The sequence below is a fragment of the Mesoplodon mirus genome (genome assembly GCF_964341445.2).
Source record: "Mesoplodon mirus genome assembly, chromosome: 19".
Classification (NCBI taxonomy): domain Eukaryota; kingdom Metazoa; phylum Chordata; class Mammalia; order Artiodactyla; family Ziphiidae; genus Mesoplodon; species Mesoplodon mirus.
Genome location: NC_138995.1, coordinates 37,041,206 through 37,066,817, shown reverse-complemented (window position 1 = coordinate 37,066,817; position 25,612 = coordinate 37,041,206). Strand labels below are relative to the sequence as shown.

Here is a 25,612-nt window from a genome sequence, read left to right as displayed (position 1 = left end):
CATTTCTGGGAATAAACTTTATTACTAGGGCTTTAAAATGCATACAAGATAATTGTAGTAGTACTTGCAGGTAAATATGGGGATTGAGGGAAAAGGAATTCTTACGAAAATCCTACATCCTACCTAGAGAACCTCTTAAGCTCCCTCTGCTGGCTACCATTTAAATAAAGTAGAAAAAAAGGTAAACCTCTTTTCTGGGAGGTAATGGGAGATGCACTCTGAAGCTGACAATGCTGTTGTTGAAATTGAAAGGAAAGTTCTCTTAAGTAAGGGCTAAGTCTAACTGCTGCCTACATTCGCTAATAAGGCTTTAGGACTTCCAAACAGATGGGGGGGCGGTGCGGGGAGGCCACAGTCGACTTAAAATAAGGGAAGTCATTATCAAGTTGAATACAGTAAGCATTAAATCGATATACAAAAATGTAAAAGCATTTAGTATAAAACAAATCAACTATAAACAATTATCATTTAACACTAGAAAATTAATAATTTAAATACAGTTCACAAAACTTCACTAGAACAAAAAGCTTATACCAAACTATTGAATCTATTAGTTTCAATATTAAGGTTTATTTTTTCCTCCAGAGTGAGGTTAAGTAACAATTTAAATAATTTTCAGGATGTATAAATGAACATCCATTCAGAAAGAACATTACTGCTTCAAAGTGGCTATCTAAGAAATATTTTGCATGTAATAAATATATTTTATGTTTAGGTTAACAGGCACCATCTTGAGAGCAAAAAAGTATTTTTTTAATTAATAAATAAATTACATTCAAGAAAACAAGGTGTTTATATCTGAAGTATGATATATCCTTAAATGTTTTTCTTCATATAGCACCCAAACTTCCAAACTAGAAAGTAGCTTCTAAAATATAACTCATACCTTAAGTTATAAAAATAAAGGCCAAGAAAAAAATCAATTTAAGACAAAATTTACAGTTTATATTATTAATTCCCCATTCAATAAAATATCAATTGCCAATTTACTAAATGAACTGCAAATATGCAATGTCAGTGTTGAAAATCTGAAATATATATTTTTAAAAGTCACTCTTTCTCAAAGTATTTAAAATATTGCATCTCTGGTGGCAAACCTGCAAACTATCATTTTATTTCTCTAGTTTTCTTACTTCCACTCCCAACCCTACCCCTTAATCTTGTAAAAGCCATCCAGTTTTTTTTCTTCTTTTCAGCGGGGGGTAGGGGGGTGGGGGGGGTGGGGGGGTTAATACATTATATCCCAAACACAAAACACTGACAATACTCCTTGGTAAACAAGGAAATCCCAGAACAGTCCAAGCCTGCAGCTTTGCTCCCAAAGTGTGCCACAGGCTAAATGATAAAGAAAAAAAAAAACAATCAATGGCCCTTATTGATGCAGTCAGAATGCTCCTGGGAGTTCATAACTGTTTGAGAGTTTGCTGATGTAATCCTGAAGAAAGTTTCAACACATTTTGCAGACAAATATCAGAGAATAAGTCTTTGATTAATAATTTTTCTATTTATTTCTGCCAAGGCGACTGAAAACACGAAAGCCTTTTCATCAGAGAGGTTAGCATAGATGTCAATTTCCTTTTCCTGTTTCTCTGTTAAAAGAAAAAGGGAAAGCTTTTAATATAAAGGCAGTAGATGCAGTTTTTTTTTAATTTAAAGTTTTCAAGTATTCCTTTAAATGACAATAAATATAATACATAATACTACAACATACACTAAATGTTATTAAGTATTATGCTACTGAACTGAAATTTTAAAATTACACAAAGGAGTTACTAAAATGCCATGAACTCAATTCTAAGACTAAATGGAGACTGTATATATTTCTATACACACAGTCTAATATCAATATCATTTCTGTAAGAATCTCAAATATTTCTTTCTCCTCACTAGCATGAGCTGTTTCAATAAAAATGAATTTCCTCACCCTAAATATGGTCCCTTCTGAACATCAATGGTGCCTTTATGAATATATTAAGTTCTTCACCTTAGCCCTGCTATGGAAAATATGAATAACCAACATTTATTTCTACTTTTCCCCACCTGATTACAAATGTAATCCAAGTCTATGGTAGAAACTTTGAAAAATACAGAAAAAGAAAAAAGGAAAATCACTTATTATCTTATGAGCCAGTTAAATTCCATTAACATCTTTTGTGTATATTCTCCCAAATGATTTTTTCAGGCTCTACTATGATTCCACATTTGTATCATTTTTTGTTTTGTACTGACTTTTTAATCAAAGTTAAACACGAATATAGTTTAGAGTCAAATTATTTTTACAAAACATGTTACAAAAAAACAGAAGTCCTCCTCCCCTCACGCACATTTCCTACTCTTCAAATAAAACTACTTTTCCAGGTATTCCTTTTGGTTTTTACCTAAGTAACATATTTATCTGATGCAACATCTTGGATTTTTGGTTTTAAGCATTATTAATTGACTTTCCACCATGAAATGTTAGGATTTATTGTTTTCTGTCTCTTGCCCCCACCATACTCTTCTTATCACATCTTCCTATTATAGTTATATTACCATTTTGATGAGATCAATATTGTGTTTACATTATTCACTGTGTAAATGATTTCACTTTTCCTGTACACTGTTTTCACTGAAGAGATTCTCTTTTTTCACTTGCTTAGTTTTCATTACTAATTGAACCCAAACTCTCTCCTAGTTGGATAAATCTTTCAGAATGTTTATACATATCAATCTTATCTTCTTGAAGAAATTCTATGCTCCAATGTGAAATGGTTGCTTTCTAGGCCTATTGCACAATTATCATCCAGAGATCTCTCGTCGACATCATGCTGGAGATTCTCCTCATCCCTCTCTTGAGTTGGACCCCGTGTCGTAGGTCCAGGATACTTTCTTGGTTTACTTATTCATTGATGCCATATATCTTGCAGTAGCCTCCTGAGAAAGGGAGTATGTGTAGCAAATTTTTTGAGACCCTGAATATCAGAAAGTGTCTTTAGTCTTTCTTCACACTAGTTAATAGTGTGATTGAGTAAAGACTTGAATATTTCCTCTTAGTAATTGTGTTTGTTTGTTTGTTTTTTTAAGAAGATGTTGGGGGTAGGAGTTTATTAATTAATTTATTTATTTTTGCTGTGTTGGGTCTCCGTTTCTGTGCGAGGGCTTTCTCTAGTTGTGGCAAGTGGGGGCCACTCTTCATCGCGGTGCGCAGGCCTCTCACTATCGCGGCCTCTCTTGTTGCGGAGCACAGGCTCCAGACACGCAGGCTCAGTAGTTGTGGCTCACGGGCCTAGTTGCTCCGCGGCATGTGGGATCCTCCCAGACCAGGGCTCGAACCCGTGTCCCCTGCATTAGCAGGCAGATTCTCAACAACTGCGCCACCAGGGAAGCCCTCCTCTTAGTATTTTAAAGGCAAAATACTGTCTTCCAACTACTGGTGTCACTGTTAAGAAAACCCTATACCACTTTTTACAGTTATTTTTTAAGTTATTGCTAAATTTATTACAGTTAAATATACAGATCATGGGCTTCCCTGGTGGTGCAGTGGTTGAGAGTCTGCCTGCCGATGCAGGGAACACGGGTTCGTGCCCTGGTCCGGGAAGATCCCACATGCCGCGGAGTGGCTGGGCCCGTGAGCCATGGCTGCTGAGCCTGCGCGTCTGGAGCCTGTGCTCCGCAACAGGAGAGGCCACAACAGTGAGAGGCCCGCGTACTGCAAAAGAAAAAAATATATATACAGATCATAAGTGTACAACTGGATGACCCATACCACAATCAAGATACAGAAAATCCCTCATGCTCCTCTCCAGTCAATCCCTCCCGACCCCACCAGCAACGATTGTTCTACCACCATAGATTTATTTTGCCTGTTCTTGAACTTCATATAAGTGGCATGGTATAGTACGTACTGTTGTGTGTCTAGCTTCTTTCATTCAACATGTTTTTGAAATTCACTGATGTTGTTCATACATGAGTAGTTTGTTCCTTGCTGGGTAGTATTCCACTGTACCACTTTGATTATTTTCTCTGAACACTTGAAGGACCTTCCCTTTAGCCAGAGAGATATGATTTATGATGATATGCTTTGGCATAATATCTAGTTTTAACCATCCATTGGTCTGGGAATTTGGTGAGGCATTTCAATATAGAAACTCAATGTCCTTCCCGTTTGGGAAAACTACTTGAATTATTTCACTGATGACTTCCCATCTACTTCATCTTCTATGTTCTTCTTCTGCAACATCAATTATTTACAGATGTGGACCTCGAACTAGTCCTTTAAATTTCTTATGTTTCTTATTCATTTTTTTTAATCTCTTTTCCTATTGCTATACATTCTGGTACATTTCTTCAATTTTGTCTATAAGCCTTCTGTTAAAGTTTTACATTTCTGCAAATCATATAGATATATACATACATATATATATATACTTTGAGATTCTCATTTTAAAGTTCATTTTCCAGGTACTTTTTTGACATCTGCAATTCCTTTTAAACATCATCTTGTTTTTCCTTCATGACTACCATATCTTCTCTTACAAAGAATATTAATGGTAGTTTTAATTTTTTTCTTCTCCCTGCAAAAACTTATCATATCCAAGTTATATTTTTATTCCTTTGTGAAAGCCTAACTGGAGAACTCAGTATTTACCATCTCCAATTTTCACCTAATCTTCCTCATATTAATTTGGTACTCCTGCCCTCAGTGATGCCTGGTGTTTCCTAGACCAGAGACTGTGTTTTCCCTTTCAAAGGATAAACTTGCAGGGAGGGGAGGTCAGGGTAAAGAGCCCTAGGAGGCTATTAAAACACAGACTTCAAATAGTCTTGTTTTTAGCCTCACCTTCACCTCTACACTTCCAGACATAACTGAGGTAAAAATTCCTGACCTTAGGCAGATGTGAAACAAAAATCAGTTTCTTTCTCAGCTTTCCTCAAAGGAGTTTACAATTTGGGTTTCTTGGGTCTGCTAAAGAAGTTACCACTTTCCAGAATTTTGCTGCTTCTCCCACTCCTTGTCCTTGTGGGACTTGGCCCTTTAAAAAAAAAATCCCTTTCATCCCTGTCATTTTACTAGGATTTGGGGAGGGTGCAGAGCTAGATGTGTTTATTCAATCCACCATCTTTAACGTGAAGTCTACATTAACTCTCTATGTTCATTAATAAGGTATTAAGAATTGCCCAATATATTTCAATCAGTCAAAATGTCACTCCTGGGGCTTCCCTGGTGGCGCAGTGGTTGAGAGTCCGCCTGCTGCTGCAGGGGACACGGGTTCATGCCCTGGTCCGGGAAGATCCCACATGCCGCGGAGCGGCTGGGCCCGTGAGCCATGGCCGCTGAGCCTGCACGTCCAGAGCCTGTGCTCCGCAACGGGAGAGGCCACAACAGTAAGAGGCCCGCGTACCGCAAAAAAAAGAAAAAAAAAAAAAAAGTCACTCCTACTTTACTAATATCCAGAATAATCATACCCCCCGCATATAAAATGAAGACTTATTTTAAACCATCCAAAACCATTAAGTTTAATGGTTGGCTTTTATGATAATGTTGTTATCTAGATGTCTAAAAAGATTTCCTTTTCATTCCTTCTTCTTCCTATTTTTTTAAAAACAGAAAACAGTAAAGCCAATTAAAAATGTGCTTTTAGACACACTGTCAGGTTTTCCTTATTAGAATAAAGGTAAAGCTTGCTTTAAATTCTTCAAGTGCCCTATGAGCTGAGAATCAATAAATACTGATTTAAGTAGCTACTTAACACTAAGAAGCATATCAAAGAAGTCTATTCTAAAATATACAGACATTTCAAAAGCTCATATTTTCTATCAGTATTATATTTAGACATGGTCTGCTTTAAGGGTTTGTAAAATACAGCCTGCAAAATTGGTAAAATACAATTGGCAAAATCTGGCCTCCCACCTGTTTTTACAAAGTCTTACTGGAACACAGCCATGCCCATTCATTTACGTATTCTCTATGGCTGTTTTCCAGACACAATGACAGAGCAGACTAGCTATGACAGAGACCCTATAGCCCACGAAGCCTAAAATATTTATTATCTAGCTCTTTACAGGAAAAGTTTGCTGACTGCCCTCACCTCTGGCCTATGTTAAAAGATTCTATTTTATTATACAAAAATTCCTTGAGGTCCTCCCTGTTTGTATGAAAAGCATATCTTACTCTAGAAATAGCTTTCTTAAAACTTTTCTATAATAAACTAAAAATACCTGAAACCAATTTATAGCCAAATAAATGCTTTTTTCAAGTTAACATGAAATAAAAGATCCAAACCTGCATATATAGAGTCCTACCACAACTACAGAGCCTTCGTTTCCCCAAATAAAAAACTGTCATTATCTATTCTCTCATCTCCTCTGACCAGAAGCATTCCTTTTCCATTCTTTGGGTTATATTCCCTTTACTTCAACTGTAAAGAATGTTCTGGGGCTTCCCTGGTGGCGCAGTGGTTGAGAGTCCGCCTGCCGATGCAGGGGATATGGGTTCGTGCCCCGGTCCAGGAAGATCCCACACGCTGCGGAGCGGCTAGGCCCGTGAGCCATGGCCGCTGAGCCTGCGCATCTGGAGCCTGTGCTCCGCAATGGGAGAGGCCACAACAGTGAGAGGCCTGCGTACCGAAAAAAAAAAAAAAAAAGTTGTTTTCTGGGCCAAGCAGTATTTCCCTCTTTTCTTTTTTCTCTGTTGACTTTTTTTTTTAATTTATTAATTTTATTTTTTGGCTGCATTGGGTCTTCGTTGCTGTGCTCGCGCTTTCTCTAATTGTGGCGAGTGGGTGCTACTCTTCGTTGCGGTGCGCAGGCTTCTCATTGCGGTGGCTTCTCTTGTTGTAGAGCACGGGCTCTAGGTGCACAGGCTTCAGTAGTTGTGGCACGTGGGGCTCAGTAGATGTGGCTCGCGGGCTCTAGAGCATAGGCTCAGTAGTTGTGGCGCACGGGCTTTGTTGTTCCGTGGCATGTGGGATCTTCCCGGACCAGGGCTTGAATCCGTGTCCCCTGCACCGGCAGGCAGATTCTTAACCACTGTGACACCAGGGAAGCCCCTCTGTTGACTTTTCTTTACCTAGTTTTCATTCTGAAACAGCCTTTAGCATATATTTTCTGATCATCCCAATGTTAAAGAAGCACCCTCAAGTTGAGAAAACAACTCAAACTCTCTGGAAGATCAGCATAATAGAAGGAAAGAGAAAAAGCAGTAAAATTACCAAAGAAATTAAGGAGTATAGAAGCACAGTCTTCACAGAATACAGTCAAAGAATTATAAACCTTAGTCCTTTAGCCATACAATATTAAAAAAATCTTTAACTTTGATAAAAGCTATACCAGTGAAGTTATTTTCCCTAACAGTAATACTTTTATTCAAACAGAAACACACAAAGCAGAGAGAAACGGTGAACACGTAAAAAATTCTCAATGTCTAAAATACATTTATATTTGAATATCTAAGACTGAATACCTGAAAAAGCAAAACATAACTCACAAATAACATAAGAAGTTATAAACACATTTCACTGAAGAAATTATTTTAATAGAGGTTTTTGTGGTGTCTAACAACATTGTTATTTATTTTTAATTGAAGTATAGTTGATTTACTTGAGAGAGATTTTTAAAGAGTTATAAAAAGCAACTATCTCGTTTTTTCATTTAATTACTGGCTTGAAAGTCCCACTTTTAAAAAGATATTCATGGGCATACGGGGTGCATTATACTATTCTTTTTACTTTTGTGTAATCTTTTAAATTTTCCACAATAAAGTGTTTTTTAAAAGATGTACAAATCAAAGAAAATGAGAAGTTTTAGTTGATGGTTACAAACAAGTTATTGGTAGACACACTACTTATCAGAAGAAAAGAGAAAATCTATAAGGAGAATATGAATATGTTTTAGACCAAGAAGAATTCACCTTACTATCCAAAAGCTGCCTCAAAATAGGGAACAGGAGTAATTTAAAAATTCATACTGAAGAACACTTGAGAGTAAATTTTTAAAACTCACAGTATAATAGTTTCAAATAAGTCTTAACAGAATTCAGATTTATCTTTTAAAAAGTATAACTATTTTAACAGACTTATCCAGGATGTCATACACAAATTATCTCTGAACTTTACTATCATCAGTTTATAGCAAGGTGAATTTTACCTAATTTAAGCCTTTAATTTTCCAGTAGGAATTAAATTTATGTGACTTTTTTAAAACAAGCATCTACCTGAGAGGAAATGCTTTTACAAACTAAAATATGAGTTGGAATTTTAAGTCCAGGAGTTCAATGCCTACCAAACACTTTCTTCACTACTATCTAATTTAGATGTTAGAAAACTTTAATACCTGAAAAAAAAAAAAACACAACTGCTTGGATTTACTCATACCTCTTTCTTCCTCATGTTTTTTGGCAGATGCACTTTTAGGTCTTCCTCTTCCTCGTCTGATATGATCTGAATGGCTGTTACTTCGAGACCTCTTTCTGTTTTCTAAATCCTTATTTACTGTAGAATTTATCTTCTCTCGCCTAACTCTCTCTGTTCGCCTCCTCTTGGCCTCATGCTTGTTTTCTGTGTGGATGAATAAAAGTGATATATTTTAGGGCTTAGCAAGAACTGTTTGCCCATGTTCTCATTGCTTTCTTCTTTTTTTTTTTTTCTAAATAGCACTAGAGTTTGCTGCCTGGCATATTTTATAAAACTACAACCATAACATTCATATGTCCCTCATACCCATGCAGGAAAAAAAGAAATTCAAAAGAATTCAGATCCACATTAACACATGAGGTAGTAGGAATCTTATAACAAAAGACAAGTTTCTTTATTTGATACTTTTAATTTCAGCCCCTACAAGTTCACACAATTCCACAGCAACCTTTTTCCTTCTCTCTGTATCCAAGTTAAAAATGGTGAAGTACTACAAAAGGAAAATAAATATTCCATTCCTTTTTTCCCCCTACCCAAATTGCAGATTGAAATATGTCAAATACACAGAAGCAAAACTGACCTTAGCCATAATATTTATATTAAAGTTCCCAATAAAAACCAAACAGAAAGTATCTAGGGAAAACATAAAAACACTAGGGAAGTAAGCAGTTTTCACTTTATCCACAGATTAGGTCATTTCTGACATTCTAAGAGCATGTTTATCCCAAATAAATAGCAATAGGGGAACTTTACTCAACATGGTGATTTAATTAATGCAAGGAGCCACCCCTCTTACTCCAAACAGATCAAAAGTTTGGATAATTCAAACAACAATTTTTTAAAATTGCTTTAATACGTACCTGAATTCAAAAGAAAGAAAGAAAATTCACCAAATGCCTAAAACCATGGTGGTAAAGGGGCAAAACATATTAAAAAATTCATATCCCAAGAACTAAAGAGAACAATTTAAAAGGCTATATAGGGCTTCCCTGGTGGCACAGTGGTTAAGAAGCCACCTGCCAATGCAGGGGACATAGGTTTGAGCCCTGGTCTGGGAAGATCCCACATGCCGTGGAGCAACTAAGCCCGTGCACCACAACTACTGAGCCTGCGCTCTAGAGCCCACAAGCCACAACTACTGAGCCCACCTACCACAACTGTTGAAGCCCACGCGCCTAGAGCCCGTGCTCCACAAGATACGCCACCGCAATGAGAAGCCTGCACACTGCAACTAAGAGTAGCCCCCACTGGCCGCAACTAGAGAAAGACAGCGCGCAGCAGCAAAGATCCAATGCAGCCAAAAATAAATAAATAAAGTAAATAAATTAAAAATAAAATGAAGGGGCTTCCCTGGTGGCACAGTGGTTGGCAGTCCGCCTGCCAATGCAGGGGACACAGGTTCGTGCCCCGGTCCGGGAGGATCCCACATGCCACGAGCGGCTGGGCCCGTGAGCCCTGGCCGCTGAACCTGCGCGTCCGGAGCCTGTGCTCCGCAATGGGAGAGGCCACGGCAGTGAGAGGCCCGCGTACCGCAAAAAAAAAAAAAAAAAAAAAAGAAAGTCAAATTTCCTGACCAAAGACTATATATAAGTCCCCTTATAAACCTGACATTTGCCTCTCACCCATCTAATCTCATACCACGTTGTTCAGTACTCTCCAGACATGCCTTCCTTTTAATAAAACAAGTTCCTTCCTCCCCTCGAGTCTCTGCATTTGTTAATCCTTCTGCCTAGAGCTTTCTTCCCAAGGCTCTTCATGAGACAGGCTTTATTTCCTTCAGATGTCAATTTATAGGTCACCCCTCTGAGTCTCCCAGCCCAAGTTACTTTCTATAATTTTCTTCTACTACTACTTCTACTTCTACTACTACTACTACATTTATTTATATGCTCAATATGTCTCCCCCATCAAAATATAAGCTCTAGGAAAGTTGGGATGCTTTTGTCTGTCTCATTCACAGAACCTAGAACGTTACCTGCACACTTTAAGTGGTGCTGAATAAATAAAACCAGACTGAACACATGATTTATTTCACTGTCTTCTCAAAAATCCTACTGAAATGAGAACATGGGTAAAAAGGTAAAGGGAAAAGGGAAAATAAATCCGCAGTGCTTGAAACAGGAAAGGGTGCTATTAACGATCTGAAATTACAGAATTTCAGCAAACTGGCAAGCTGACAGATTCTAAGTAACCAGAATAGAAGAAACTAAAATTCAAAATAAGAATAAGAGATACCTCCTATAGAAGGGATCGCTGTTCTTCCCAAAGATACTCCCAGGACAGGACAAAAAGTACAGTAAGGAACAGCAGGCCACAGGGTGATCATCAGAGTAACTAGAACTACTGCAGAACAGTTGGGCCTATGTATACAAAGCAACGCAAGGATGTAAAGCTCTTGGGAACCAAGCGATGTTCCAGGGGACTTTGAATCTCCACAACACAGAAAGAAGAAACAAACAAACAAAAAAGGCAGTTCCTCATAAAAATGAAATACTATAAAGGATTTCACATTCTGTCCCAGAATGAAACCTTCCTTATTTTGGCAATCATGGATTTCAACAGCATTCCCCAGCTCACCTAATTTACATCTAAAAGCCTGCCAATAAGCTTCTTCCAATTGTACACTAAAGAGATGTCGAAATAGACTTTCAAAACAGTGTAGGATATTCATGCAAGTTATCTACACTGATAAACCAAGGCCTTCATTTATAAATATCAACAGGCAGTTAAGGATTACCAGCTATTTGAAGAAAATTAAAAGTGTGTGAGAGAGAAGGAGCAAGGTAAAACATGCGGAACAGGGAGTTCCCTAGTGGTCTAGTGGTTAGGATTCTGGGCTTTCACTGCTGTGGCCCGGGTTAAATCGCTGGTCAAGGCCAAAAACAAAACAAAAACAAAAACATGAGGAACAAAGGTAGTTCAGGAAACAAAAACATCTTAAAACATTTCAAAGCATACCTCCAGAAAGTATTATATCATTAAGAGTTTTTTGCAGAAATAGAAAACTCCATCCTAAAATCATATGGAATATCAATGGACCCCAAATAGCTAAAACAATCTTGGAAAAGAACAGAGAATCACACTTCTTGATTTCAAAACTTTTCTAACAAAACTACAGAAATCAGAAAAATGTAGTACTGAGCTTCCCTGGTGGCACAGTGGTTGAGAGTCCGCCTGCCGATGCAGGGGACACGGGTTCATGCCCCGGTCCGGGAAGATCCCACATGCCGCAGAGCGGCTGGGCCCGTGAGCCATGGCCGCTGAGCCTGCACGTCGGGAGCCTGTGCTCCGTAACGGGAGAGGCCACAACAGTGAGAGGCCCACGTACCGCAAAAAAAAAAAAGTGTAGTACTGCCTTACCAGAGACATACAGACCAATAGAATAAAATAGCCCAGAAATAATTCCTCGAATATATGGTCAAATTATTTTCAATAACAGTAGCCATGAAAAAACAGTACTTTCAACAAGTGGTAATTGGGAAAACTGGATATCCACAGGCAAAAAAATGAAACTGGACCCTTATCTTATACCATATACAACAGCGGCCCCCAACCTTTTTGGTACCAGGGACTGGTTTCCTGGAAGCCAATATTTCCCCCCACCCGGGGGAGGGGCGGGGCAGGGGGGACGGTTCAGGAGGTAATGCGAGCGATGGAGAGCAGCAGAAGAAGCTTCGCTTGCTCACCTACCACTCACTTCCTACTTTACGGTCCGGTTCCTAACAGGCCGCGGACTGGTAGCAGTGCGTGGCCCGGGGATTGGGGACCCTAATATAGAAGAATTAACTCAAAATTGATTAAAGATCTAAATATAACAACTAAAACTATAAAATGCTTAGGAAAAAAACAGGGGGAAAACTTCAAGACAGTGGATTTGTCAATGATTTCTTGGATATGACACCAAAAGTACCGGCAACAAAAGAAAAAATAGACAACTTGGATTTCATCAAAATTAAAAACTTCTGTTCAATGCATGAACAAAATGTAGTAAGTACATACCATCGAATATTATTCAGGAAGGAAATTCTGACACGTCACAGCGTGGATGAAGACATTATACTAAGTGAAACCAGACATAAAAGGACAAATATTGCATGACTACACTTATAGAAGGTAACTACAGTAGCGAAATTCAAGTTCACAGGCCCAGAAAGAATAGTAGTGGCCTGGGGCGTGATGCAGGTGGGGAGTGGGAGGAAAATGGGGAGTTACTGTTTTATGTGTATGGAGTTTCAGTTTTGGAAGATGAAAAGAGTTCTGGAAATGGACAGTGGTGATGATTAAGCACATGATATGAATGTACTTAATGCCACTAAACCGTACAACTTAAAACGATTAAAATACTAAATTTGGGGATTTCCCTGGTGGCGCAGTGGTTAAGAATCTGCCTGCCAATGCAGGCAACGTGGGTTTGAGCCCTGGTCTGTGCTCTGAGACACGCCTAGGGCCTGTGCTCTGCAACAAGAGAAGCCACTGCAATGAGAAGCCCACGCACCGCAATGAAGAGTAGCCCCCGCTCACTGCAACTAGAGAAAGCCCATGCACAGCTACGAGGACCCAACACAGCCAAATAAATAAATAAATAAATAAATAAAATTAAAAAGAAAAAGTAGGGGACTTCCCTAGCAGCCCAGTGGTTAAGACTTCACCTTCCAAAGCAGGGGGTGCAGGTTCGATCCCTGGTCAAGGAGCTAAGACCCACATGCCTCGTGGCCAAAAAACCAAAATATAAAACAGAAGCAATATTGTAACAAATTCAATTTTATTTTATTCAATAATAAAAGACTTTAAAAATGGTCCACATTAAAATATCTTTAAAAGAAAAAGTAGGATTATCCTTATAGTACAATGGAAAGAAATTTTAGCATGACAGCTGTGCAGCAGACCTAAAATCAGTCTTTTTTTTTTTTTTTTTTTTCGCAGTGAGGATAATGTTTACTGAGAATGGCTCATTACAAACAAAATATATATATAAAATCTCTGTAATGCAAAAGATCCCTTTTGTCCCCAGGTGGCTGGAGTGAACAGAGCCAACAGTCCAGCGTGGCCCCGTGTGTGACCAGGGGGTTGTGGTGCCACGTGCTGTAGGCAGAGTTCCTGCCGTCTGGGCTCTGTCTCCAGCCCCATTTTCATGATTTGTGCGGGAACACGACACAATGAGGTTTGCGTCCTGCCTCCATGACCCTCCCCAGGCAGGTGGCACCACCCCAGGGGCAGGCGGCACCACCCCAGGGGCAGGCGGCTCTTGTGAATCTTCCAGACAGGTGACCTCTAATCTGCGCTTGCCCTGAGAAGCCCTCCTCCAAGCCCAGGGATTGAGTGTCTCTGATGGACAGAGGTGCCGTGACCTCTCTTTGTGGAGGCTGCTCTCCGTGCCAGCCTCACTCACAGGCAGCCATCCTGAAAGCTTCACTTCCTCTGTTTCCCTTGACACATCTGTCCTCACCAGTGTTACCCGGACCCCTCCTGAGGACACCCAAACCCAAAGCCACCATGCATGGTACTCCTGGGTGTGGGACAGCGCTCCCTGGGATCCTGGGCCACCGAGCACTAAAATCAGTCTTGATTAGAAGAAATCAGAGGATTCTATGAGAAATGTCTTTTAAAGATGAATATAGATATCATTATATAAACTATATGATTAAGAACTTTAAAAAAAGGCACAGAGATGAAGGTATGTATTTTTTCATCAAAAGGCAAAATAAAAACTATGTTCCATATATGAATGTACAGCAATTTTAAGTGATTAGCATGTAAGGAACAATGTTTTCTGAAATAACAAAACCAAATCTTCACTGTCAAGTAATCCAGAGTTGAGGATCACTTACTACTGATTAATGTTCAATCATTTTGGGTTTCTAAAAGGTACTGGTGATAATCATTTCTCCATTTTTCTTCCTTAACTACAAAAGTGAGTATGTCATTTATAGACTTTGCTTATTTATCAGCCTTTCCCTGTTAGAGAATAATTTAAAAATTAGGTTTAATATTTTTATCCCTTTTTCCTTCCTCCAATAAAAAATAGAATTTATTTAATTTTGTTATTTATTTGACTAAGCTTAACCCAAAGCTTATACTCACTGAGAAATTAACAGTTAAATACTAATAAGCTATTCAAAATTCTTACCGTTTTAAATCTTTTTCTTACCTTTAGAGGAAGTCTTTTATAAACTAGTATCTCAGTTAGATTTTCAGTTTACTTTTTCTTTACAGTTTTTATAATGAAAAAAATTTAAAGGTATATCCATTGTTATTAAGTGCAAAATAGCACCCTTGATGTCACTAAACCACCCAGAACACCCATTTGGAAAACTAAATTTAAAGATTTGGAACAAACTGAGTTTGTTCTCACTAAAAACTGCTTCTGTCAGTATTTGGTGACTGACCAAATACCTGAATAGATTACTACTACAGTAGTGAAGGTTTAGGCCACAGTACAGGTACTTTCAATCTTAGGAAATACAGTATTTCCTTTAATTTCTTTTTTTAAAAATTTCTTCAAATTGACAGATGAAGACTCAACCTCAAGGCTACTTTTTAAACTCTCAGTCAACCATTCAATTTAGAAATGAAATCCTCCATGAATAACATAGTCAACTTTAAAAAATTTATCTCCATTTAATATTGACCCCCTAAAAAAGATAAAAGAAACAATATTACATTCCTAACGCATTTAGAAAGGTATCAAAGAATAATTAATTGCCTTGAGGTTCTATGCACTTCTACAAAACACTGAGTATTAATACAGCTTTATTTGTAACACTCATCTTTTCCTCTCACCGAAATTAATATATTTTTACAATTTAAAATTAATTTCCATAATAGATTTTATTTATCTATATTTTCAGCTAGCAAAGTTCTAGATTGTTCTAGCGTCCCACCTCCCTATTTTCATGTATGTTATGAAGATATAAAGATGATTAGTGTATTTGCAAAATGTGAGTTTTCAACATTTCAAATCTAGATAAATCTATGACTTAACAGATTATTTTCCTCCTGCATGTCACACAAAGTTACAATAATTAAATAAGAGGTTTCAACCCACTGAAATTTCAAATAATCTTTTATAGCTATGATTTTAAGATAAGTGCAATCTGAGCTTTAAAGACATTTCTTTTTTGTTTTAAATGTTTAATTATGCAAATAAAAGTCTTCCTTGGGGACTTCCCTGGTGATGCAGTGGTTAAGAATCCACCTGCCAATGCAGGGGACACGGGTTTGAGCCCTGGTCTGGGAAGATCCCACATGCCGTGGAGCAACTAAGCCCATGTGCCACTACTACTGAGCCTGCACTCTAGGGCCCGTGCATGCTGCAACTACTGAGCCTGCATGCCGCAACTACTGAGGCTACATGTCACAACTACTGAAGCCCACGCGCCTAGAGACCACGTTCCGCAACGAGAAGCCACCGCAATGAGAAGTCCGCGCACAGCAACGAAGAGTAGCTCCCGCTCGCTGTAACTAGACAAAGGCCGTGTGCAGCAACGAAGACCCAATGCAGCCAGAAAAAATTTTAAAAAAGAAACTTAATTGTAAAAATTAGTATTTATTGAGTACCTATAACATACCAAGCTTTCTTTATATTAGACATTTTCATATGCACTTCATCTACACTTCAATCCTCTAAGGTTGGTACTACAAATCTACATAAACACAAGTAAACAGCAGCTGCCCCTGGAGGTTAATTAACCTGTTAGAGAGTGTCCAAACTGGAATCTGAATCTGAAGCCAGATCTTCCATATAATATATAACAACATATAGTACATGTCTGTACTATACCAAACTGATTTCCAGGCTTTCAGTACTCTTAATCCTTCTTAAAACTCTTTCCTCCTTTGGTTCTACAGCACAGTCTATCCCTGATATTTCTCTGTCCTTTCTACTCTTTGTTTCTTTTGATGGTTCTTCTTCCTCCTCCCTAGGATTTCTAGGCTTCAATGTTCCATCTTCACTTCAAGGTCGCAAGTCTACTCTTATTAAACAACAGAACCTTAGGAAACTCCAAACGTAAAATAATAATGAACTGCTTCTCACTCATCACACTGACTTATGTAACACCACTCTCTGTTGGCTGTTCTCCTGCGGCTGACATTTCTTCTCAGCTGACATGACCTCCCTACCCACTTCTACCCTTTAAGATTGGAGTCTGCCAGAGTTCAGTCCCTGAACCTGCTTCCTCTTCCTACTCTATAGACTCTATAGAACTAGCTCATCCATTTCCATGATATCAACAACCATGATGATTCAAAACCTTTCTCTCTAGCTGAGGCTATTCCCTGAGCTTCAGACTGCATGTCCAACTGGGAAAAAAAAAAATCCACACGGATGATATTTCACAACTATATCCAAACATAGTTTCTTCATCTTTCCCTCAAAACTTGTCTTCCCTTTTATCTTCCCTTTCTAACCAGTAATCCCAGTCAGAAATCTGGGAGTCATTCTAAAGTCTTCCCTCTCCTTCAAATGATACTAAATTCTTAACACTTGTAGCATCTGTCCCTTTTCTCTGTCCTCATTTACATTTCTTCCTTACCTCATTTCTCACCTGAATTGTTGATATATAGAAGGGTCTCAAAAATATTTGTTGAGTGAAACACTAATAAACACAATTGTCCCACTAATACCATGGACCATGTCTTATTCATTTTGGAGCCTCGGAACTGAGTTGACATGCCACCCCAGCAAATCTACTGAGTGAATCATTCCAAGGTTCCCATACCCAAATCACACTCTTAGGAAACAAGAACCAGGAATTGATTTTTAACAGTTCTCTGGATGACTCTTATATAACCAATCCAGCAACAGCCTTTAAGAACTAATGAATTAATAGTAAGTCCATTACCATGTTGAAAGGGAGCAAACTCAGAGGTAGAAATGGAATTAAAACTGCTTTCCTCCCATCTCTCCACAGACCTAGGATAAACAGACCTCTCACAGACATAAATATAAGTAATTCTTGAATCATCTCCTACTATAACCATTCTTTGCCTAACTCGGCATCCTCACTCAGTTAACATACAGCAAAAGCTCACTTCCACCTTGTAACCCCACAAACTATTCTGTAGACAGAAGTCAGAATGATCTTTCTAAAAGGCAAATCAGAGCATGCCACCCTCCCCTCACCTCATCGCACATCCCAGGGATAGTTTCTCCTCACACTGTAAGAACAAAAACCAAAATCTTACTCTCGTTTACAAAGCCTTATATAAATAATCTGGCCCCTGCTTATCCCTCTGGCCTCATATCGAACACTCTCCTGGTTTTACTGTCTACACTGCAACCATGCTGGCCTTTTTGTTCCTAAAATATACCAAACTTTTAACAACCTTAAAATTTTTGCATTTGCTATTTCATCTGTCAAGAATGGTTTTCTTCCTGATCTTGTTATGGCTACTACCTCCCTGTTCCTATTCAGCTTCAGCCTAAAATGTCACCTCTCAGAGAAGCTTCCAAACCACTCAATCAAAAGTAGCCTTCCAGTCACACACCTCAGCACTCTATTTTAATTTCTTACAATATCACAAGTTGATATTCTCCCTGTTCATCTGTTCTCTATTTCCTGCCCACAAGAATGCATTAAGCTCCATGACAGCAGTGAACCCGCCTTGATAGTAAATTCATTCATTACTTTAGGCCCAAGGCTTAGAACAGTGCCTAGCATACAGCAGCAGGTGCTCATATATACACTTGCAATCAATCTACTCTTATTTGGGGATCATGAACATACAAAGTTCTGACTTTATCAAAGAACAAATAACAAAATTTCATTTTTTAATAAATATATCTGTTGAACAAATCCAATTTGTCTATATTAATGGGAAGGTAAAATTCAAACAAAAAAATTTTTAGATATTCTATATCAGGGAATTACAAAAAATAACCAATGTATCTAAAAATTATATTCACACCAAAATCAGGTTATATTTTTTCAGTCACCAGTTTAAAAAAAAAACAAACCTACTTTAAAGTTGTTACACATGTGCCAGCACTATGAGAGGAAAAACCAAATGTCCATCAAGCAGTAAACAGATAAACAAATTGTGGCATATCCACACAAAGAATACCATTAAGCAATAAAAAGGAATGAATACTTATTGATATACACAACAATATGGCCGAATCTTAAATTATGCTCAGTGAAAGAAGTCAGGCAATAAAGATTACATACTGTATGATTCCATTTATATAATGTAAAGTTCTAAAATTCCATTTATATAATGTAAAGTTCTAAAATAGCAATAAAGATTACATACTGTATGATTCCATTTATATAATGTAAAGTTCTAAAATAGTTACAAAGGGGAACTAGAAAGCTTATGGGAATGATGGACACGTTCATTATCTTGACTGTGGTGACTGGTGTAAACACATGACAAAACTTATCAAACATACACTTTAAATATGTATAATTTATTGGAAGTCAATTATACCTTTAGTAAACATTTAAAATTTTTTAAAAAAAATCAGATTAGGTCACTCCCTTGCTTAAAACCCTTCAATGGCTCTCCATCCTCCAAAAATAAAAAATAGAAAATTTGTTACAAGCTTTATCAGCATTACAAGGGAGTTAACATTTAAATAGAATGAACAGCATACTCATGTCATAAGGTGATTTCCAATAGCTAATAAAAACCAAACACATACTTCAATAGACTTTAATTTTTAACTTCAACAAAAATTGAATAGTAAATTCACAAAAATTAAATTTAAATTTCTACATCAAAAAGCTAAAAATGTGGTAAACTCTCACAATTACCTGTAGAAGATGATTTTTCTGGGTGTTTTGCATTTAAAAGTTTTCTGCTAATAAATATGTAACCACAGGGACATGATTTACATGCAACAGGAACCTGTAGACAAAAAAAAGAAACAATTTATTATTACTATTTTTCTGTTCTTAAACTTCTCAGTGTTTATGTACTCTCCTAAACTGAATGATAAATTACTTGAAGTAGGAATCATGGATTTATTTAAACCCCACCTCCTGACAACAAATTATGAGATGGGTACTGTGTCCTCTAAATCTTCACATTCTACTAACACACTACAATAACTATGAATGCAACAAATGCATGGTAAACATGTGCTGATGTGAGTGAGCAACAGAAAACCACAATAGGGTCAGAGCCAAGGAAAATATATGGGAAAAAAGGTAGCATTTCCTAAAATATTAGTTTGAAAGCAGTTTATATAGAATAAATTGGAAAAGGGGGCATGATTGGGAAATCATTAATGTAATCCCAGCATAACATTATGAGGGCCCCACTGGAATAGTGAGAATGGAAATGGAGAGAAGGTAGATCTACAAGACATTTCAAAAGAGTAAAGAACTGAAAACAACCCAGGTTCCAACATGAGCGGGTAAGATGCCGATTACTACCAAAAAAAAAAAAAAAAAAGTTTACAACAAACAGTTTGAGGAGCAAAAGTGTTGTACAAACAAAAGAGAGTGTGGGACAAAGCAGGAGCTGAGATCTAGTATCTTACAGTCTCAGCTCCAGGAAGGACGTTGGATAAAACACAAGCTCTTCAGGCTTCTGTTTCTAAATCTGTAAATTATTTTTACAAGTGTCTCCTTTCTCCATTTCAAGTCTGTCAATATTTTTCTAAAGCCAAATGTTAGGGACTTCCCTGGTGGTGCAGTGGTTAAGAACCCACCTGCCAATGCAGGGGACATGGGTTTGAGCCCTGGTCTGGGAAGATCCCACAGGCCGTGGAGCAACTAAGCCCATGAGCCACAACTACTGAGCTTGTGCTCTAGAGCCCACAAGACACAACTACTGAACCCGTGTGCCACAACTACTGAAGCCCGAGCACCTAAAGCCCATGCTCTGCAACAAGAGAAGCCACCGCAATGAGAAGCTCGCACACTGCAATGAAAAGTAGCCCCTGCTCACCGCAACTAGAGAAAGCCCGCATGCAGCAACAAAGACCCAACACAGCCAAAAATAATAAATAAATAAATAAATAAATTTATAAAGCCAAATGTTATTGAAAATCATTGAAAAAAGCTTTAGCTTTCCCTCCACAATTGTTTCACTAATATTAACCTTAATGATCCCTGGACTCAGGGCACATTCACTGAAAACCAGAAATTAATCTCAACAAAAAGTACTCACAGAATAGTAATTACAATTCCCTTTGTAAGATAAGTTCCATTTGCCCACTGTTCTGCTTATGTAAAAGTTTAATCACTACTATAAAGCTTTCATCAATTTATGTAGAGAATGCCTCATGTTCTAGAATATAAATATGTGATCTAAATAAGCTAAATCAGAATTTTGGCAGAATTCCTTTTCTTTGCATAAAAATACTGAACAAAGAATTCTAGTTTGTATTTATGAAAAATAACAATGAATCTATAAAAATAATCAAACTCCAGGTATGTCTAACAGCTTGCTTTATCAAGAATGTAACGAGGGCTTCCCTGGTGGCACAGTGGTTGAGAGTCTGCCTGCCGCTGCAGGGAACACGGGTTCGTGCCCCGGTCCGGGAAGATCCCACATGCGGTGGAGCAGCTAGGCCCGTGAGCCATGGCTGCTGAGCCTGTGCGTCCGGAGCCTGTGCTCCGCAATGGGAGAGGCCACAACAGTGAGAGGCCCGCGTACCGCAAAAAAAAAAAAAAAAAAAAAAAAAAAGAATGCAAAAAGATTCTTCCAAACCATGACAGAAAATGTAAAGTTACATTTCTTAATACTGTAAAATATTCCTAAAATAGGCATGTTTTGTCATTTTAAAAATTTCACATCTTCACAGAAACCAAGCTGAAAGGTACTGACTCATTTCCTTTATACTTAAACACATCATTAACGGCATCCACGGCAATATAAATTGTTTTAAGTTAATGCTACCCAAAAAAACACAGAACGTGATGTTCTTATTCAACATACCCTTTGCTACTCAACAACCATTTTCTTTCAGCTATTGAAACTCAACAAATTGAAATTTAATTGTCTTATACACAAAAAAATTATATCAACCCATGTCCAGAATTAACAGAGTACTACAGTTAGATGAGAAATGTACATTCGGCTTTGGGATGACTAATTCAATTGACAAGCTGATTTACATCCCTTAATGAAAGTGTCTTATGCTCAAGGAACATTCATGGACCTGAGCTAAGTCACCCTAAGGTCCTTTTGAAAATGTAAAGTTCCTTCCCCTCACACCAACCCTGAAGAAAACCCAACTAACCACCACCACAATACAGATCCTGTAAAAAGAATTATTAAATGAGGTAGACAACTTCAGTTATATTAATCTCTTTAAATTATTGTATAATTTGGATTTTAAACAAACACCTAAACTTCCATGAAATTTCAGTTGTAATGCCAAAGACAACAGTAATGAAAGTTCTAATGCTATACTTTCAGGATTTTAAAATGCAAGAAAAAAAATTTGAAGTGTTGTTTACTGATGGCTTGTGAATCAATTTATTCCTTGAAGAATAGATATTTAGGTTGTAGGCATGTTTTACAAGTAAGAGGCTTAAAAAACAACTGCAAAAAACAAAATCCTGACCCTATATTGTTTCACTGACTTTAAAAAGCTCAAAAATAACCACAGTACAGAGAATCCATCTATACTCTTTGTTGCTAAGAGCATCAAAGTTATGTACAGCAGACATATTTGCTAAATGTCACATAAAATTTCCTAACATTTTTTCCTAAAAGGGGGAAAAAGCTGATGTAATAAAGAAAAAAAAAAAAAAAGCAAAAACAGAAACATACACCAGAGATCCCAGAAAAATAATAAGAATCCTGACTACTACTACACTCAAAATGGCTCAGTAACTTGAGTTAGTGGATGTGAAACCCGTTGAAAATGAAAAGTATTGTGGTTTAGATATTTCAGAACTATATTTTCAAATGGGGGAATGTAAAAGGGGATGTAATAAAGCAACTGAAAATCTAGGTCTTTCTTGTTTGCTGATCTCTGTACCTGTTTTTAAACTTACACACACATATATAGAACTTATGTAAATATACTCAACTGAGGCAATCTCCTCAAACTTTAAAGAGTTTATATTTATGTTTATAAACTATATCTAAATTCTAATTTGATATTCATCAGGCAACTTAGAATAACAGCAGTATTCTAAAGCTTTTTTTAAAAATGGCTTTCTGGATTATAATTTTTTTCTCATTTATAAGAAACCTGTACTTTCAAATAACTAGAAAACTAAAATTAATCTATTATTTTCTTCAAGTGAGTTACTTTTAGTAAAAGATAAATCGCTTTTAAGAATCACCAAAAGTTTGAATTAGTCACCATGTATGTTATCTTCTCTTAAGTATTTAGAATAAAGAACACTACAAATCAACATTTTAAATTATGTTGTTGTAGCCTGTTATGGAATGAATTGTGTCCCCACCCCCCAAAAACACCCCAGCAACAAATTCGTATGTTGAAGCCCCAACCCCCCAACATGATAGTATTATCTGGAGATGAGATAATTAGATTTAGATGAGGTCATGAGGGTGGAGCCCTCACGAATGCATTAGTGTCCTTGGAAGAGACACCAGAAAGCTCTCCTTTCTGCCAGGATCTTGGGACTTCCAGCCTCCAGAACTGTGACAAAATAAATTACTGTTGTTTGAGCCACCCAATCTATGGTATTTTGTTATGGCAGCTGGAGTGGAGGTTGTGTGTGTAACAACAAAACAGAATGTGATATTTCCAAATAGAATGCTGATCACGTTTTGTTGAATAGTTACAGGGACTCTTACAAGTTTACTATCCTTTCCTCTTTTTTTAACGAGTATATTAAAAACAGGTTATTTTCCCCAAAAGGTTACTGTATGCCAAATACAACAAGGTCAGGATTTGCAATAACTGACGCCCTACAGAAACTGGAATGCATAATGCATACCATGTAAACCTTATACTTCTGCACAATTAAACGGAACAAATGGAAATGATTTAAATATTGAAATAATCTTCGACAAGGAGACTTAAATAGAAAAGTCCAACTTTTTCAGAATTTAACAAATTTAGTTTAATAGTAAGAATGGAAATTTAGGACTTCTTGGGTGGCTCAGTGGTTAAGAATCCGCCTGCCAATTCAGGGGACACAGGTTCGAGCCCTGGTCCGGGAAGATCCCACATGCCGCGGAGCAACTAAGCCCGCGCACCACAACTACTGAGCGTGCGCTCTAGAGCTCGCGAGCCACAACTACTGAAGCCCTCGCGTCTAGAGCCTGTGCTCCACAACAAGAGAAGCCACCGCAATAAGAAGCCCGTGCACCGCAATGAAGAGTAGCCCCCGCTGGCCGCAACTAGGGAAAGCCCCATGCGCAGCAACAAAGACCCAACACAAATCTTTAAAAAAAAAAGAGGGCTTCCCTGGTGGCGCAGTGGTAGAAAGTCCGCCTGCCGCTGCAGAGCACCCAGGTTCGTGCCCCGGTCCGGGAAGATCCCACATGCCGCGGAGCGGCTGGGCCCGTGAGCCATGGCCGCTGAGCCCGCGCGTCCAGAGCCTGTGCTCCGCAACGGGAGAGACCACAACAGTGAGAGGCCCGCATACCGCAAAAAAAAAAAAAAAAAAAAAAAGAAGTAAATAAATAAAAATTAAAAAATAAATTAAAAAGAAAGGAAATTTAACCCTGTTTTGGAAAACATGGCTAAATTGTTTTTAAAATGCATACTCAATAAACTCATACAAGCAAAAAACCGTAATTCTCCTTGCACAGTCTTCCTCTGATCAGCATATCTATCATTGCCCATAAAAGATACTGAATAAAACATGTAACATTTTCTGTTAAAAGATTTGATCAACCTTTAAGCTTGCTCCTTAAAGTATGCACTAAAATCAGCTTATTAAAAAAGTCTTCAGCCATTTCAAATTACTCCTGATTTTTAAAAAAAAATGAAAGAAAGAAAAAGGGAGAAGAGGTAATCATTTTGAAAAAATTCTCTCAGTGGAAAAGAAAAAAACACACCCAGATCCGCATGTTGGCGTGAAATAGGGCCCTTACTAATGCTTCTAACTGAGAGAGTCTTAACTCATTAGATTATAAGGTTTAGAGGAACTTGTATTATTCTAGTAAAAAATGAGGCATCCTTAAACTAAAACGGTTAAGATGAGATTTTTAAAAATTACAGCTATGACACCATTAATTCTGTGTAGAAAGCAGTCATTTAAAATTCATAAAAACACATATATATTTTTTAGAAGACCTGGAAGCAGAAAATGCCAAATTTTTAGCAGTGGATACCGCGGCGGGTAGGGGGAAGTGAGGAGCGCTCAGAAAGGAAGGGCTTCAATGGGGGCGTTATTCAATAACGTTCCATTTAAAACAATGTACAGAAAGGATTCACGATTATTTACGTCAAAAATATAATAAATATATTTAAGAGAAAAAATCTCCATATTTCGCCGAAACTTAAAACTATTACACTGCGGGCCTTTCTGTCACATTTAAGCATCCGCCCAGGTCGCGGGGGGACAGTTTTGGGGGTCCACCGTACACATCTGAAACGGGAACAAAGCAACCCTGCCTGGCAGAAGGCGGATTTCGGAGCCAGGAGCCCGGACTCGGAGTCGGCACATCGGGCATTCTCTTCGGGGCAGGAGGGGGCTGAGGGACCGAACTCGTCCACTTAGGCTGCTGCCCCACACTCCTGCCGCTGTCACCGGAGCCGGACAGGCGATTCGGGAAGGGTCCGGACAGGGCGCCCCGTCAGCTCACGATAAATCCACGCCCCCTCTCACGCGGCTGGCCACAGGGCAAGATACTCGCCCGTCTGACCGCCGCCAGGTGGGCACCGGCCGGGGCGCGGCCACGGGCGCTTCCCCGGCAACCCCTCGGCTCTACCCGTCCGGTTGCGGGCTCCCATCGTGGCCAGAGCTCGAGGGCCGGCCCACACGCTCAGCCGCTGGGACCCCGGCGAGGCGGCCTCTCCACAGCCAGCGGCCGCCGGCAACGGACGCCCGCCCGCGCGCACCCGCCCCACCGGCCCGTGTGCCCGGTGCCCGGCCCCCGGCGCCCACCTGTTGGTCGCACTCGGGGCATGATTTGGTGGCCATCTTCACTTTCTTGGCTCGAGTTGCAGACATGCTCCTCTCTGGCGGCAGCGGCGGCGGAGGCAGTGGCGGCGGCAACGGCGGCGGCGGCGGCGGCGGCAGCCCGGGCTCCGCCCCTCGTACTTCAGCAGCCCAGCCTCCGCCCGTCGGTCCCCGCTGGCCACACTGAGGCTCTGAAGAGCGCGCGCGCGCGCG

The 25,612-nt window shown here is 38.7% G+C and overlaps 1 protein-coding gene across 1 annotated transcript; it reads right to left on the bottom strand.

Moving 5' to 3' along the window:
- Positions 1-2: 2 nt before the first annotated feature.
- LOC309795245 (UPF0547 protein C16orf87 homolog) lies at positions 3-25,612 on the bottom strand. Its single transcript, XM_082607435.1, has 4 exons — positions 25,385-25,612; positions 19,148-19,241; positions 8,352-8,534; positions 3-1,589 (listed from the first exon to the last, which is right to left on the bottom strand). The coding sequence occupies exons 1-4, from the start codon at positions 25,448-25,450 to the stop codon at positions 1,471-1,473; spliced, it is 462 nt and encodes a 153-aa protein (XP_082463561.1). The 5' UTR covers positions 25,451-25,612; the 3' UTR covers positions 3-1,470.